General features: G+C 34.8%; 2 protein-coding genes across 4 annotated transcripts in view; both read right to left on the bottom strand.

Moving 5' to 3' along the window:
• Nucleotides 1–1,372: 1,372 nt before the first annotated feature.
• Nucleotides 1,373–1,738, bottom strand: LOC128199874 (sericin-2-like). The gene has a single exon (XM_052891178.1). The coding sequence runs from the start codon at nt 1,736–1,738 to the stop codon at nt 1,373–1,375; it is 366 nt and encodes a 121-aa protein (XP_052747138.1).
• Nucleotides 1,739–5,159: 3,421 nt separating this feature from the next.
• The window catches only part of LOC112058534 (sodium/hydrogen exchanger 9B2-like), a 28,341-nt gene continuing 14,688 nt past the window's right edge, over nt 5,160–18,812 (bottom strand). For 2 of the 3 annotated variants that reach the window (XM_024099423.2, XM_052891285.1), the window contains exons 9-12: nt 17,216–17,370; nt 13,965–14,129; nt 6,734–6,923; nt 5,160–5,272 (exon numbers count right to left, since the gene is read on the bottom strand). In XM_024099423.2, coding sequence (XP_023955191.2) covers nt 5,175–5,272; nt 6,734–6,923; nt 13,965–14,129; nt 17,216–17,370 — 608 coding nt within the window. In that variant the 3' untranslated portion in view covers nt 5,160–5,174. The remainder of the gene's footprint in view (nt 5,273–6,733; nt 6,924–13,964; nt 14,130–17,215; nt 17,371–18,812) is intronic. The other variant, XM_052891284.1, reaches the window with a different exon arrangement.

The raw sequence follows: 18,812 nt of genomic DNA on the forward strand, positions 1-18,812 counted from the left end.
TACTGCTTTTCTTGTTCTTTTGTATCCCGCCAACCCGAATTGCAACGTGGTGGGCTTAAGCTACAAATATCCTCTCTAATAACGGTTCAAACCGGTTTTTAATACGAATTCTACTTTCTTTGTTCTTATATAGCCCGCCAACCCGCATTATGGCAGCGTGGTGGACTTAAGCTCCATATGCCTTACCTAATAACGGTACAAGCCGGATTTTTTTTGTTACGACAACGTAGACTCCTGTTGAGTTTCCCGTGGACCCCCAACGGATTTTTATTATGAATTCTAGTTTCTTTTTTCTTTTCTAGCCCGCCAATCCGCTTTATGGCAGCGTGGAGGACTTAATTTCCATATGCTTTCTCTGGCTTCTCTAATAATGGTACAAGCCGGATTTTTTTTGTTACGACAACGTAGACCCCTGTTGAGTTTCCTGTGGACCGTTGGGGGTCCACTTGGACCACTTTGGGAACCAATGCTTCAGATTATAACATATCCAAAATATTTTTCAGACTAGTAACTGAACTAGTAAAAGAAGTTAGTAAAATCATAAATAGTACTAGGTATTTTATGATACTACCTACTAAAAATTCATTGTTTTGTTTTAAATGCCTGTAAGAATGTAGACTATGGACATATGCGGGTATGCATAAAGCAGGCTTTTGGCGTGCCTTTCTGGAATGTTGCGTTGCCCAATGAACGCGCCCTGTGAGTCTAATTTCCTGTTGACAGTTTTTATCCTGACATTGTACGTAACGGACAACCTTGTAGTGACGCTTGGTTAGAGGATACATCCAGGGTTCATTGAGTTAGGTATATTATGTAGTCAGCATATTTGAAGTTAACGAATTAGAAAGATGATTCAGTGTGAAATAAAACCGGCCAAGTGCGTGTCGGGACACGCGCTGTGTAGGGTTAGGGTTAAATTAGCACTGTAAACCCTTATATAATGCATAAAAATACCGATAATGTTATCCCTCACTATTGGATAGACGATAAAAAAATCATCCTCACTTTATATGAAGAGAACGGACCATAAAACCCTGATTTTTTTAATTTTTTTACCATTAAATAGAGTTGATTAATATCACTCATGCCAAATTTTAGCTTTCTTATTTTAAATTTTCTGTTTTTGCTACCTATTGCTACCTAGCTGTGTGCCTAGTTTTTCTTGTAATTCCTATTCAACTATTGTGAATTTTTTCACGTACCCAATATAACTGTTCAGGTGGTAGACGGGGGGCACTTAACTATGACAAAAATTAGCACTTATTATTAAAAATATTATTATAAAATTTTACACTTATTATTTATTAATATAAATATTATTAAAAATATTATATACTGTAGGTTATTAGATAGCTATAGCAATAATTGTCTCTCAGTCAGCTGTAGCAGTGTTGTCAGTTGTAGGAGTTTTGTCAGCTGTAGCAGTGTTGTCAGCTGTAGCAGTGTTGTCAGCTGTAGGAGTGTTGTCAGTTGTAGCAATGTTGTCAGCTGTAGCAGTGTTGTCAGCTGAAGCAGTGTTGTCAGCTGTAGCAGTGTTGTCAGCTGTAGCAGTGTTGTCAGCTGTAGCAGTGTTGTCAGCTGTAGCAGTGTTGTCAGCTGTAGCAGTGTTGTCAGCTGTAGCAGTGTTGTCAGCTGTAGCAGTGTTGTCAGCTGTAGCAGTGTTTTCAGCTGTAGCAGTGATGTCAGCTGTAGCAGTGTTGTCAGCTTTAGCAGTGGTGTCAGCTTTAGCAGTGTGCATTAGAGATGGGCAGCATTTATATACTCTGGCCAACAAGTGCGTTTGATTCAATTTGATATTAACTATATTATATCAGTCATGGAAAAATATAAACATGTCATTTGAATCGACACAAAAAAAATGCAAATTATAATGTTTTAAGAAATCTAATTGAGATTTTTGCTATTACAAAAATATTTCAAAAGACAAGAAAATTTTCTATAAAAATCCTGGATCTCTCCGAAATGCGTAACCAATATTTTGTAGTTTTCCCAAAGAGCTGTAAATAAAGTAGAAAGCGGGTGCTCCGTTTTGCGGGCGACAAGCCCATTGCGGATACTTTAGCGAGACGTTGTAAGATAGATCTTTCCTCGGCGCGATCCTTTATCGATCTGTTTTTTAAATTATTAATTGATAAACTTAATGTCACTGTTTCAATACACGTAGCTTAATATATAATAAAGTCTAATAAAAAATTAAACTATGTGCGCTGTTCAGATAATTTTCGAAATCTTCGAACATCCCAAAGAATTTCCAGTAGGTACGTAGTCGACATTATATTTATCACAAATATACTTCCACTTTAAAATAAACTGTTTGTATAAATAAACCTTTACATATTTATACTTTGTAAACAATATTTTGGTAGTGTAAATAATAAAAATAATTGAAGGGCCGCAAATGCTTTCCAGTTGCAGTAAAAATTGTTCTCAGTCTCATCTTTACAATTATGTAAAACTCTAGTTAGGGTATTATAAATTGTTGGTATAGATCGTTGTTTGTCAAGCGCGAGCGTATTCCATATTAATAAAAATGAAAAATCGCAACCGTACCGAAATTCAAACGCTACTAACTAATAACTAATTTTTGAATGAAAATAAATAAGCAAATAATCTATGATCTATAATAAATTCAATTGATTCTCAAGAGTCGACCGGACTCTATACAGAGGACCGTTGTCGCTTCGCTGAGCCTGGCTTAGCTATAAAGGTTTTCATTTTCAAGGATTTTGTTGACTAAATAACAATGCCGAATCTTTAGGAACTAGTTATTTTTAACACGCTTATATTAGCTTCACTTGTAACTAACTATATGTGTAAGTAAATCTTGGAATCTTAATTTGACCCAGTTCACGGTCTTCGATTAGGATGAAATTTTGCACACTCTCTAAGTTCTGATGACACATACATGACCAGGTAAGAATCGTCATTCCATATCCAATATAGCGGCCTCCCCAAAATGGCGGACTGGCTGTTTAAAATCCACACTCATGATATGGATCAAAATATCAAATGAAAGGGTTTGCTGTCAGGAATACGAAAAAAGCGTGCGTTCAAAAACGTGTTAGTTTTTTAAACTCTTTTATATTATATTCTACGCAGCGATGATTTTAAGGAAGGTATTCGGAATATTTTACCTCTCCAAGGAAAATGGCATATGCTTTCTCAAGGTGTTATGCATGTGACATTGGCATTTAAGTAAACCTGAATGCCTATGTCACATGCATATCATTGATCGGGGTTCCTTTAAAATGTAATTTTCTTGTAGGTACTTGAAGACAATTACGACAGATATTATCCTAACTAACTTGGAGCCTATACACACGGCATATTTATAATTTACATCCGAGTATTACGAGTCCGAAAAAATGTAAAAAAAAAAAATATAATGAAACTTCTTGAACGACAACCTGGGACGAGAACCTTGGCTTTACACTAAACACTGGACAAATAAGGTATTTAAATTCCACAGACATTTAAACAGACTGTTAATAACTCATAGAGGTGTAACTAGTGCATAGATTAGTATAATTTCTCGCGTTTGGTTGAAAGGCTTGCCAACAATGTATGATAATTTACTTGTCTCTCAATGCAAAATCCATGAATAGACTATAAAAATACCTCACGACTAAACTAAAATAAAATAAATAACAACATCATAATATCAAGTGGTCTCTCTGTAGTTCAACGATAGATAATGGTCTACTTAAGGCTGGGTCTACATAATATTAAATATCCACCATTAAAATTTAAAATATACAGGCATTTTGTAAGCGTACAGAGGTACAGCTCGCTCCAGAAGCTTAAGCAGGCGACCTGAGCGGCCTGCTAAGCTTCTGGGGCGAGCTTGGCTGGTGGAAGGCTTCGGCCGTGGCTAGTTACCACCCTACCGGCAAAGACGTACCGCCAAGCGATTTAGCGTTCCGAAACCGAAAGGGGTGTGGATTTTCATCCTCCTCCTAACAAGTTAGCCCACTTCCATCTTAGACTGCATCATCACCTACCATCAGGTGAGATTGTAGTCAAGGGCTAACTTGTAAAGAATTAAAAAAAAAAAAAAAAAAAAATGGAGTGAATCCAGCGGGAACCTACACCGAGGGACCCACGTACAACGGCCAATCACATGGCCAAGTGTGAAAACGGCCCAGAAGAAAGAAGAAGAAGAAGCGTACCGAGGACGCCCGCGACTCCGTTTGCGTGAAATTATGTTTTTCCGGAATAATAAGCCTGTGTTATCCCAGGATAAAATCTATTTTCATTCCAAACTTCAGCAAAATTAGTTCAGTAACACAAACTTTTGCCTTTATAGTAAACCTAAGTATGATAAAATTAATGAATAAATCGAACTAAATAATAAGAACAAGAGCAAAATTTTATACCAAGTTTTCGAGGTATTGACACAAGATGGCGCCCTTACCTACCGCCATTTTGTCAAATCGAAAAACGAAATCAATCCGCTTTTAATACCTATATTATCTATATTAGATGTCCTGTAGTAGACAACCCAGCTAGGTGGAAAGTCCTCATCAATACAAATTGATCAAGCCCAACCAGGGTAGGTATCTGTTGTAAACCGTTGAGATGTTCCATTACCTGTCCTTTGTCTTCACCATCAGACCTTCATTAAATTGTAGTGATTTAAAATGCTTAATAAAAATATAAAAAAGAAAACGTTATAGTCGCCCTTACGATTTTTGAAAGTTTCCCTCGATTTCTCCAGGATCCCACCATCAGAACCTGACATGAAAAAATGGGATCACCTCGAGAGTATACCCTTGCAAACAAAAAAAAATATTCCAATCGGTCTTCGAGTAATCGAGTGACATACATACATACTAAAAACAAACCATAGACTCGATTGATTCGATCTCGATCTCGATTGAGAACTTTCTCCTTTTTTTGAAGTCGGTTAAAAATAGTTCAATATTTTATGTTCATTTATTTCTTTGTACGAAGACCGGGCCTGGATTACATACAAATTTGGAGTTTTGGACCATCTCCTTTCAACGCTAATTAGAGGGTATAGTTTGAGATAGTTAGTTTATAGCCTATAGAAACTTGCCTGTTATTAATTTGCCTTTCCTCCTATACGGTGTATACAGTTTACTTACTACTTCTCTTTAGTTTTTTTTTTTTAAACTATGTTCAATGAAAACAACTAATACATTTAAAACATTTTATTGCGCGTCTATATATTGCAAAGAATCAAGAGTACTGTTTGCTCTGACGAAGTCGGTTGATTGCGGCGAAGATGGTGATCTTGGCTGGCTGAGTTCTGTAACAAGACAAAATTTCAATCCTTATATAGGTACGTCATAGTTAATCTATTTGTACTAATTCTTATCATCCTTAGATACTGGGTTGTATCAAACAAATAGATAGTGTGAAGATTATGTAAATAAGCTAACAAGGTATTTATAGGTTCTAATAATAGCAAAATCCTATTATAGAAATTAAACTGATAATATTTTACACGAATTAATTTTAGAAAATTGGAAGTCCGTATTGGAAATTCTTACGCACTAGAGAAGCAGACTACTAGATGCATTAGAGTAGTATTGTGCAGAAAATAAAGTAAAGCAGTGGCAATTTTCCATACTGTTGTTCGATTTCAACAAATCAAAACAACAAGTCAAATTTAATTTTACTTTTTTTTTATAAAAGCGTGAGTGCAATCTGTTTTTTTTTCAACGTAGGTTTGTTACCTTATCGTGAACATACGAGTAAGTGCATTTATTTATAATATACTTCTCATCAAAAAAATGGAAACAGTTCGCCTGAACACTCTGACGTCGTGACTAAAAATATCTTGTGCTATAATTAGATAACGATAATCCATTGATTATTATCGTGATTTCGCGTAGTAACGTAAGTTGGCGTTGAGTTTATCAGCTTAAAAGTAGCCGCGCGGTAATCTTAGTAAAGCCTTTAATACTAGTGTCAATAAAAATAATGTTATTTTTAACTTTTTAGTTTTAGTTGCTTAGACATTGACGTCATCCAGTTTTCATCGTCTAAAAACTAATCATCAGAATATTATCAATTGGATCTAATTTTTTAAATGCGATCATTTGTTCTTAATTTTGAAAAAAAGCATTTTGTTGGAGAGACATCTTCAAAACAAATGTTAGTTTGTTGATTTGGAAGTTTTTGACCTGAAAGAACTTTACGGGACATGTCGGATGCCTGGAGAGTTAATAGTTTTAGAAAAGAAAAAAATAATATGAATAAACTTATTTTGTCTAATTTTTATTTTGTGTCTATTTTGGAAATGTATACACATCCCGATCAAAGGCTGCACAGGGAAAACTACGCAGTCATGTTCGGGTATCAGGAACACGCAGGTTAGGAATATCCACTAAAACCTCTCACTGTTTTCAAGCGAATTAACCCATTACATACATTCTTTCAGTAATGGAAAGCAACATTATCAACATGCACCCAACACAGGCTATGCCTTATCACCGTTATCTTTCGAGAACGGTAACTATTCGGGTAAACCCGCGGAGTGTCCACGAGTATTTCAATAATGACAAAAAGTACGAAAAAAGTAAAATAGTCTAGCCAGCAATGAGAATAAATAAAGTGTAGCTATGGAAGATAAATAGTAGATAACAATTTGAAAGGAGTAAATCCGGTTGTTCGCTAGTATACAAATAATGATAGATAAATAAAAAAAAACAACATACAGTCGATTTTACAACCTACTCTTTTTCGAAAGTCGGTTAAAACTGACCTGCAGGAGATATCCTTGTGTCGCGTGAAAGTAAAATGGGTCCCAAAGTAGTAGTTCCTAATGAACCTAACAAAGTTGTAAGTATTATGGCTATGACTATGATGTTCGAGTGCTGCTTGGCTATCCACTTATCCTGCGCTGTGGAACCCTCTGCCCATAATGAGTCTGTGGCTACTCGTACCAGTACAGCCTGCAAAACAATACGATTAGTTAGTACTAGAAGATTACATTTGTTTTGCTAGTTGTTGAGTTGGACGGCCTCTCTAGAGCACTTGGCAGTGTTGTGGTTCTCAACAGAAAGGTCCTTAATTCGATTACCAGCCCGGGTCAGCTCAGGTCTGACTTGGTGGTATACCGTGCTTAGTTGCAACCCGACCAATAAATATTCACTCACTGCTTTCCATCAGTCATGATTGTAGTCAAGCAAAACCTTTTCTATGTACTTGACTTAACAACATTTTACAACAATGAATATCCGTATTAGGTACTCGTATATCAATATTTTATTACAATTTGTAACTTTAGGTTTTTAAAATCTTTATTTCTGGTATAAAATATATAAATTGTCTGTCTCCATGCAACTATTCTGTTTAGGTACTATATTTCCCCAGGATCGTTTCAGGCGTCAGTATTGCTGTGATTAAGTTACAAACATAAGAAATAGCAGTTGTTGCAGCAATTTTTAAACCTTTTGTCTATGTGATATGTGATAAAATTGCTGGCTAGTGAGACTTAGCATTTGAGTCCCAAGACTAACGTAGGGTATCCATTTACTCCTATCTAACGTGATTACCACTTAACAACAAGTGAACAATCTGTTTGTCTTTAATGTATGTTTTTCTGCTGCCATTGTTTGCATAGTCAATAAATAAATAAAAACGAATGTACTACGTAACCACACATACACACTGAAGTAAAACTTCTTTAACTAACTCTTTCAACGTTTGCCTCGTCCGATTACTCTTTTCGTAACGCATTGCAGTTTAATCTTTTTTTATTGTTTACAAGTTAGCCCTTGACTACACACTACACCTGATAGTACTTAAGTGACGATGCAATCTAAGATGAAAGTGGGCTAATTTATTAGGAGGAGGATGAACATCTTAAAGCTTTAGCTTAGAGGTACGTCTTTGCCGGTAGGGTGGTAACTCCACAAGTCAAGTGCGAGTTTTACTTCAAAACATTTAAAAGACAAAAGATACCGGCTAATGAACGGAATTATAATCTGAAGAAACGTGAAGAAATAATTATCACAGTTTTTTAAAAGGCATATCGTTGAATGTTTCTGTTGTACAAAAAATATTATACTGCGTCATGTTTTCTTTCGCCCACTCTATTTGTGTTTGTCGAGGTATTACATTCTTAAGTGCGACTTCATTCTCGTATTTAACCTATTTAAGATCCAAGGATGCGCGGTACTACAGAGATAAGAATTTTATGTGTAAGAAGTACCTATATTGTCAATGTTTTTTTACCAAATACTACAACCACAACAATTTTTTTTATATAAAGAATTCATATAGGTTAAATTAAAACAGATTTTTATGTTAAGTTTTCTTAAATTTTCACATAAAGAATTTTTGTAGATAAAAGAGTATAGTATAGCATAGTATAAAAAGGCTCCCGACTTGTTTATGTTTTTAAAAGTTATGAGAGCAAATGTTAGTTAAAAAAATATTAGTTTCGCAGTTCGGCTTCTAAAAGTGGACTCGTTATGGGAAATACTCCTGAGCACCCTGCATAAGTGTATCTTAGGAAGTATAATATGTCAATTTTAGAATAAAAGAAACTCTATTGCCTCGGAGAGTATAGGTACGTTACAATTACTACCCCATAATAATCCGGCTAATCCTGCCCCCTAGCCAAATGGCACGTCGATTCTCTTTCTACGATCGCTAACGCTTCGAAAACTAGCAAGATGCTATCGACAGGTAACGTGATCAAGGTCTGTCATTCCCATACATCTCTCTAGTTTTCGAAACGTTAGCGATCGTAGAAAGAAAAACGACGTGCTACTTGGCTAGGGGGGCTATCATGGTGGATCGGAGTACTATATTTTCATCTTACATAAGCCACTCTACGCATCCAAGTATTAATAAGACTGGTTATTGACCTAATCTATACTAATATAATAAAGATGTAAAGCTTGTAAAGCTGTAGAGAGTGATATCGGGATCAACTGGACCGGTTTAAATAAATAGTTTTTGTTAGTTACCGTGTTATTTGTGAGTGTAATGTGATATATTCTAACCCTGTATTTTTAAGTGAACGGGATCTACGCAGGTAAAACCGCGGGGCGTTTACTATTTTATTAAGAGTGTAGCTTCTGGTACGTATTAATAAATCTCAAGGTGAGATATTTTAAGTTAAAAACTTTTAGTTCCACTTTAAAAGTTTAAAACATCTGCAGTGTTATTAGAGGAACAGATGTTACAGCACTTATTTCAACTTCTCTAGTGTTTAGTTTTCTTCTTACAACTATCATTTGTTATCTGAGCCGCGAATGCGTTTTTAGTTCAGGATCCGGGGAGTATATAATAACAAATTTAACAATTAATTACTATAAAGTTCATTTTCCGTGAGTAGTAGCATCATCTTGATCATCTTGATACGAGTTGGGAGGAGAGGTGTTCATCAAAAATTGTCACTAAACAGCTATTTTCAGCACAGCTGGCCATTATCCACGGCACGCTAGCCTCAATGGCATCATCTGTCGTGCTCTAATCGCCGGCTTGGCGCCGATGGCAAGAGACCGGACGGTATGTCATTGATGCCATGGAAGATAGGCCTTTGATGTGGGACGCAACTTGCGTCGACACCCTTCACGCTTTCCTAGCACATTAGGTTGTGCGGAAACTGCTGCTGTTTCAGCTGAGACCCTCAAGCAGCGCAAATACAGTAATCTCGTTGAAGATTATGTATTTTAGTTATTTAGGGTCGAAACAAGTCCAAGTACCTGCTTTTTTTTTAGAGAATTCGCAAAGCGATTAATCGACGCCTCCCGTGACCAGACGGCTGGCTTATATTTAGGTCAGTGAATCAGTATTGCCATTCAACGTGGCAATACTGCAAGCCTTCTAAGCACTTTACCAATTGAAATCGATTAGAGGAATGCTACGACGCCTAAGTTTTTAGATTTATTTTAAACTAGCGGATGCCCGTGACTTCGTCCGCGTGAAACTCGATGTAAACTTTCAAAATACCCCTACTCCTACCCCTAACCTACCCTAACCTACCCCTACTCTACCCCTACCCTACCCCTACTCTACCCTACCTACTACCCTATTTTTCAATTTTTTTCTGTCTTATGAACCTTCTCCTAACTCTTACTTCAATACAACAAAAGCCTACAAATTGCGTGGTATGTTATCTCGTTTCTACGTTCAGAATTTTTCATTACCTATCTAGTAATCCTGTTAGATACCAGAATCAAGAATTACAAGTTGAGCAAAAACATACAAGTCGCAGAGCGTCTACCCAAGCATAACTTACTCACGGAAAATTAACTTAAAAATAAATAATCAATTGTAAAAATTCTCCCCAGATCCTGGACTATTTTATGAATTTTTCGAAAAATAAAAAATATTAATATTGTAAATTATGTACTTAAATACTAGTCACTATAAACGTACAAAACTGACCTGACAATTTTCAAAAGTGCATAGTAAATTTTGTAGTAAGTAGTCTATGTCATCCGTCTCGATGATGTTTGTATTGGGAAAGTCTCCATCGAAATAAATTAAAATATTGACTGTTTTTATAGCTTCACAAACATCCTACTAATATTATAAACGCGAAAGTTTGTATGGATGTTTGACACTCTTCAACGCAGCGACTACTAAACCGATTTGGCTGAAATTTAAAACTAAAATAGATTAACACATAGTCTACGTTTCATCCCGGAAAATCCATGATGTCCGCGGGGCGGACGAAGTCGCGGTCGTCCGTTAGTAATCACATAAACAATTAATTTTCCACGAAAGAAGTAGCCGCCACTAGCACTAATGTTCCTTAAATATTTTATAAGTAGCGGTGACGTGTGGCCTGATGACTTTAAATGGGTATAACAAATTTATCGTGATTAATCACCATCGCGTGCTTTATACAGTTACCGTAACAATAATTTGAGTTAATTTTCAAGCTTGTTATGCGTGATGTCTGGTCGGATAAGGAAAACTTTGTATAATATTTAATAATATAATTGAATGCTTAATTGAAGCCAAACCCAATACTGATGTTTGTCTTTGAAAATATGTAAAACTATCATTGTAATTAAATATTAACAGACGCCCTGCGGCTTCGCCCGCGTAGTACCCGTTCTGTGTAAATACGGGGATATAGCCTATGCCACTTGCAAATAACGTGACTTTCTATTGGTAAAATAATTTTCAAAATCAGTTTAGTAGATCCAAAGATTAGCTCCTACAACTCACTTTCACCTCTTTATGATATATAGATAAAATCAAAATATATTATGAGGTATAGATAAAAAAAATAGTAATTATAACAAAAAATATATTTAGGTCATACTAACGGACGCCCGCGACTTCGCCCGCGTGAAATTTAGTTTTTCACAAATCCCTCGGGAACAATAGATTTTTCCGCGATGAAAAGTAGTCTAGGTGTTAATTGAGAGTAAAATTTATATCCATTCCAAATATCAGCCAAATCGGTTTAGTAGCGGCGTTAAGGAGTAACAAACATCCAAATAAACATCTATACAAACTATCGCGTTTATATAGTATAGAGTAGGATAGCACTAAACATAACCTAGTTACACAAATATGTTATAAGTTCATCATTATTTTAGAATTTAAACTATCGTGAGTGTTATACACATTAATTTATTACGAAAACTATACGAGCTTATTCCGATGTTGCATCACGTGAGTTTTAGCCGTGTTTCATTATAAATTCTTCATTACTTGTTTATTTTAAAGGTCCATTATAGGGCTCTTTATAGGAGAAGCGCTTTGACTCACGCCGCTGCTCTAAAGCAGGTTGGCGGGTATATAGTTATAATTATATTTTTTTAACGACCACTATACAGATGTCAATGATAATGACGGGAACCGACGGGTTAATGTGCTCTTTGAGGCACGAATATATTTTAACAGAAAATTTTAAAAAGAAAGAAAATTTCAATAACTCTTGGCCAGATCACAAAACTTGAACTCTGTACCTCGAGATCTGATGCCATATAAGATAACTACTAAACCAACGATGCAGTTTGAAACTGTCCAAACGAAATAAAAAAACCGAGCTGAAATCTTTCAAAATATGCCTACATACATAGCTATTCCTAGCGGTCTAATTTGGCACGCTTAAAACAGTTTTATGGATTCTTAATTACGTTAAGTTACATTTTATGTCGACAGTAAAATGCAGAGATTTATAGAAACAACCTACTTCAGGGTGGGGGATTAAGTAATTAATTAATTAATACTTAATGAAATAATTTACGAGTTAATTATGTTAAGCATACATCAGTCTCGGGATTACACCCAGTAGAGCTATATATTTAAAACATAATAATTACTACCTATGAGATATTCAATTGCATATTTCGCAATTACAAATTACAACGAATCAAGTTAACCGAATGAATATATATTAATAATTATACATCATAATTTTCAGCCTATTTTAATGACCCATAAGGTTAGGCCTTGTTCTATACTAATATTAATATTATAACGAGATAAGGTTTGTGGTATTATATTGGGTAATCTCTGGATCTACTGAACCGATACTTGATAATTGACTTGATAATTCTTATACCACTAGAAACCCACGTTCTTTGTGAGTATCACAGGCTATTATTTCCAGTATCTCACAGGAACGGGAACTACGCGGGTGTAAACGCAGGACGTTCTCCAGATGATAACGAACCTACCACGCTGCGCCAATGCTTGTTAATATTTATAATATTTTTAAAACCGGACAAGGCGCATTTGGAACCCGACTTATTACACTGCACAACAGTATTTCTGATGATTGCGTTATATTACATGATATTTGTGTGTTTGTAACCCTTAAAACTTTAATTTTAAGTTTTCCTCTAATTATTATATATATTTTTTTATTTTTTATTTATGTATATTTAGTATGTAATTGTATATGTAGTTTAATTTAGTATATTATTTTTAATAGTTAAATTACTATAGGTATGTTATATGCACTATCCGCTTTCCTTTCTTTAAATATTTCATTTAAGGTTGTCTGGAGGAGATCGCTTTTAGCCGCCTTTGCGCATCTTACTTTTAAATTTTTTTTTCTTATTTTTTTGTATCTTATTTGTGTGCAATAAAGAATTAAAATAAATAAATAATAAATAAATTATCACTATTAGGTATTTAAAAACATTATCTGACGTTTCAAAAGTGCTTGTAAACTAAACCTAATTGGAACTAATGAATTTCGGCTCTAACTTTTGATTGAGTTTTGATCACAATCACATATTAATGATAATGATCGAGTCTGACGGCATCATTCTCTGGTGTACCCTGGTTTGAGAATTTTTAAGAAGAAAGAAGAACTTCTATTTTTATATTCCGATTCAGGTTTTGTATTCGATCTGAAGATTTTTTCTTTTCAATACGATCGAAACAAACTTCAAGTAACTTTAGAATGGGTGCAATTTAATAATTGGCAATTCTAGGTACGTTGGACTTTTTGAGATAGGATGCATCCTATGAAATGTTGAATTTAGCTCTTAAAATCTTTTAATGACAATAATTAGAAGATATTTGTTAAAATATATTTATTCAAGCAAACTCACGTATGAACGATAATGCAGACAAATGCATTAAAGGAACTATTTATTTATGATAAGATTGCAAAGATAACTCGCAAACTGGCTTAATCCAGGTTTAAAGTCTAAATCCATACAAGATAACAATTATTTACATATACTCTCTAAGATGAATAGACATTGGCTAGACAAGTTAGTTCCTAGAAAGATATTTTAGATAAGAATTTTAGATATCTAGAACTATCGTACTTGAGTTTTAATATCAAGTAAAATTGGTTTAGAAAATGAATTGGGTAATATGGATTACATGTAATGAAATTCAAAGATTCCTTACAATAACAGTAATTATTAGGTAGATACTTAACTTCAAGAAACTTACTTAAGGTAGATACTTAAGGTATTTAATAGGTAGGTACTTACTACAACTTACTTATCTACTGAAGGTACTTAATGTGTACTTAACTTCAAGAAACTTACCTCCACAATGGCCTTTGGAATCCAAGTGATAGCGATGAAGATACTCTCTTTTATAGTTAGGCCATTAGCCAGAGCCACCAAAAATGCTGTTAGCATTCGAATCAGAAGCGCAGAAAATATGCAAGCTAGAAACAGCCCAAAATCTCTCGCAGTTAAACCAGATACCTGTCAAAAAGAATGTTTCTTTATAACACACGATATATGTAGGTCTACATTAAGTGTATTTTCTTTAAGTATATAACACAAATAAAAATATATAAGGTACTCATAGTTACTGTGAATTTCATTATTCATCATTAACAACCCATATTCGGCTCACTGTTGAGCACGAGTCTCCTCTCAAAATTAGAGGGGTTAGGCCAATAGTCGACCATGCTGGCTAACTGCGGATTGGCGCACTTCACACACAGAGAATTAAGAAAATTCTCAGGTATGCAGGTTTCCTCACGATGTTTCCTTCACCGTTTGAGACACGTGATATTTAATTTCTTAAAATGCACATAACTGAAAAATTTTAGGTGCATGCCCCGGACCGGATTTGAATCCCTCCGAATTTAACGCAGAGGTCATATCCACTGAGCTAACGGCTCACTGTATTATAAAAGCATATTTTCAGTTTTCATCGTCCTGTATAATTTTCACTTTTCAATTTGTTGCTCTGTTTTTCAAGAGCGACTTATAATTAAAAAAAAAAAACAATACGGTAACATTTCACGTATGTTAAAATCATTAGAATAAAGTAGTTTCTATGTTATATATTAATGTTATACTTAACTACCTACAAATATTTGCCCCTATTAATTTTTTTTTTGGTCTTTCGCCAAATATTACTGAATTGTTTTTGTAACATAAAACTGTAATTGTTCTTTGTTTGTGTAAATTTTATAAATTAATACCTGTATCCAATAACAACAAATAGTCGGAATTACCAATTTCAAAGTAAGGTACATTTGATATTTGGAATTGGATTCCGGAATTTCCGAGCCACTGAATTTTACGTTTACCCTCAAGGCAAGAGTTTAGATCAAGATAACCGCAAATTCTGATGTGATTTTACCTGAATTATAGAATTACGGGCATAAGCGAAGAATGTATTGGTATTTAGAAGGCTGTAGGCTAAGTACTTCTAATTCGTAAGCTAACGTTAGCTACAGCAACGATAGATTAAAATATTTTGTTTTAAGTATAATTTTGTCATTAGTATGCTTAAAAGATTTTACTAAGTATTTGCGTTTTATCTTATCTTACTTGAGATTTTTATTATGAACTAGCTGGCGCCGCGCGGTTTCACCCACGTGGTTCCCGTTCCCGTAGGAATAGGGGGATAATATATAGCCTTTAGCCTTTCTCAATAAATGGGCTATCTTACACTGAAAGAATTTTTCAAATCGGTCCAGTAGTTCCTGAGATTAGCGCGTTCAATCAATAGTATAGATAGGTTTACTTTAGAATTTTCTTCAAATATAAAGACAGGAGATCTGTCTCTGACTAACGCTGATCAAATGGGCTAAAATGGGATCAAATTCTAGAAATTCGAAGAAAGAGTCACTTTTCATTGCGATGTCGCATCGCTTGTTTCATACACACTACGCTAGCATGTAATTTATTTGTAGTTATGGTTATTTTTAGAAATCAAGTATCACGTGGCTCAAACGGTGAAGGAAAAATATTTTGAGGAATCCTGCATACCTGAGATATTTTCTTATATCTTTACTTAAGTGAAATCTGCCAACCTCCATTGGGCCAGCGTGGTGGATTATTAGTCTAACCCTCTCATTCTGGGAGGAGACTCATGCTCAACAGTGCCGAATATGGGTTGTTAATTTTGCCAGCATAGTTTTTTTTAGTAGTCATTGACTTCAATATCACCTGATGGTAAGTGATGATGCAATCTAAGATAGAAACAGACTGACTTGTTAAGAGGTGGTTGAAAATCCACACTCCTTTCGGTTTCTACACGACGTCGTTACATGGCTTGCCAGTACGTCTTTGCCGATAGGGTCGTAACTAACCACGGCCGATGCCTCCCACCAGCCCAGACCTGGACCGATTAAGAAAACCTCAATCGGCTCAGTAGGTGATCGAACCCAGGACCACCGTCTTGTAAAAACACCGTGCATACCATTGCGCCACGGAGGCACTGCAGTGAGACAGAGTCTGACATAAGTCAACGCCTTATCTTCTGGCAGCATATACTCGAGGCACAGCTATAAATCAATTTTAGTCCGCTTCCGTATGCATAGGCCTGCGGAGGCTTGCGATTTGCACGTAATGGTCGAATCTATTGATAGACCATAACTCTATTTTGTACCTATATTCACTTCAAATAACAAGCTACAGTATTTTAATAGGTTAGGTACTACAGTTAGTTATTTGTTTCCATTGATTTTAAAGTATCATATATACTACATAGAAACAGACAAATTATATAGATTACTTCTTACTCTGGGTGCTACTAAAAATTTCCCGGAAGATAAAAACCTCAATATTTCATAGGTCGAACCAAATGTCGATCCATAATTATATAAAAGCAGAGCAGGCTTTGTCAAGATTTTTTTATCATAATCAAAAACTCATATTCGGCTTACTATTGAGCACGAGTCTCCTCTCAGAATGGCTGGTCCACCACGCTGGCAGACTTAAAATTAAAAAAAAATCTCAGGTATGCACGTTTTCTCACGATGTTACTCCTTCACTGTTTGTGACAAGTATATTTAATTTCTTTATATGAACATAACTAGAAAGAACCGTAATTGCCCAGTGGATGTGATCTCTGCCTTCGATGGGCGTAGGTTTGAATTCGATCCGGGGCATGCAACTCGAACTTTTCAGTATTCAATCAAATAATATTCATTTATTACAAATAGGCTTAAATTACATGCTCTTTCGAAACGTCAGGTAATATTATACTTAAGATAATGGTGATAATAATTAGTCGAAAACTTAAAATTAAAGTTACGAGGGTTCCATACGCGCCTTGGTCCGAGAAGAGCTTACAACAAAGTCAGCCATGTTTTTCTATTTTTAGTTTATCACCATTTAACAATAGGTTCATTTCCAAGCAATGTTGTCGTTTACATAATCATTAACACTATAATACGACTTTTCTATATGCTTGCGTTTAATTACAACTTTGAACTTATTGATAGACATGCCAGTGGTTTCATATGGCAGATTATTATAAAAACGTGTACAATTACCCTAAAAAGAATTACAATTTTTTTGTAACCTAGTATGGTGTATTACATTACCTCCAAGAAGTACCCACTAAGCGTAAAGAGCATGGGTTCGAAGATCCTCCACAGCAGTTTAAAAACCTCGGCGACAGGGTTGTTGTTGGTGGGCCAGTCGCGCCGCGCCCACCGCGTCCCAGCAGCGCACGCGCATACCATTACGGCTACACCTGCTGTAAAAATACTATAGTATATAATACAAGATAAACTTTAGGTATACTATAAAAAGCAAGCTTTTGTTATGAGGCCAGATTTTATAGCAAATTCTACGAATATCTCAAATTCTATTAAGAGGAGGTTTTGTAAAAAATAAATTACAACCTAAGTACCAATTTTTCTATTTAAATTATCTGACGCTCCGCGGTTTCACCCGCGTAACCTCCGTGACGTGAGAATACAGGGTTAAAATATAACCTATGATATTAACAAATGGCTTTCTAGTGGTAAAATATTTCTTAAAATCGGCTCAGTAGGTCTAGGAGACTGCCCCCTATAGCTAGGAGACAATACCACAAACTTTAGTTTTTTATCATATTAGTAAATATATATAAAACTTATGAGTCCATTTTTTCAAAATGAATAAAAAAAAATTTTAATTCAAGTGGCAACGTTGTCGGAAAATTTTTAGGTGGCATATTTGTTATCGGATGCATCTAAGTCTGAACGATGGCTTGGAAGGAAAATTCCCCACGCCATGCTAAGTTCATATACATTTTCCCGACTCGTGAATATCACATACCTACATAAAGTTGGAGGTGAATATTGGTGAATGAATAATTAAATATAAAATATTATATTCCTGTGACTAATAGAGAAACAAGTTTCCAAAAAATATGAATAGAATTCTAAGGTGTTTTTACTTGATTAAAAAATGCTGTCCGATAGCCTTTTAAACTAGCGGAAAGTTAAAAAATTCATTCACTATAATGCTTTCATTTACCTTGTCGTATTATTATGTACTTATTGGTCAAATCTTGGTAGCTAGATTCGACCAAGGTAGTAGTAGAATTTTTGGAAAGAGTGTAGGAAATAAGAAATATCGATACGACACGGGGCTCCAATATACGAGGCTTATATCTAATATACTATAATAATTATGTATTAACCTAGTTTCTATGTAAATGAAATAATAATTATTATTACTTTTATAACAGTATTTAGAGCGTCTTCCAAAACAAGGACCTTTTCATAGTTAAAATCTATATAAAGAAAGAAGGCTGATGCCATTTTTATGTATCACGAATTTACAAATACAATAAATAAAATAAAATAAATCAGTAAATATTTTAATTCAAACTGACAAAAATAAATTATAATGAAAAAGTTAAAACAATGAACTCTTCTATAAACTCTATCAGTTGATGAACAAGGAAAATTCAGTAAACAAAGGATGAAATAATAGATATAGCTCCATTATAGATCATATTGTTTTCCTCAGATGAAAAGTTCCCCCAACAACCGCGAATATTTAGAACTAGGCGGTTATATAGTTTAATTAAAACAAGGAGGAATTTCTTGAAGTATAATATGACAATTAAATTAATGTTTCATTAATATTGTTAACCACGTCTTCACCTTCAGTAATTTCGTAATAATATGTACATCACTCTTAATT

Source organism: Bicyclus anynana, chromosome 3 (assembly GCF_947172395.1).
Source record: "Bicyclus anynana chromosome 3, ilBicAnyn1.1, whole genome shotgun sequence".
Taxonomy (NCBI): Eukaryota; Metazoa; Arthropoda; class Insecta; order Lepidoptera; family Nymphalidae; genus Bicyclus; species Bicyclus anynana.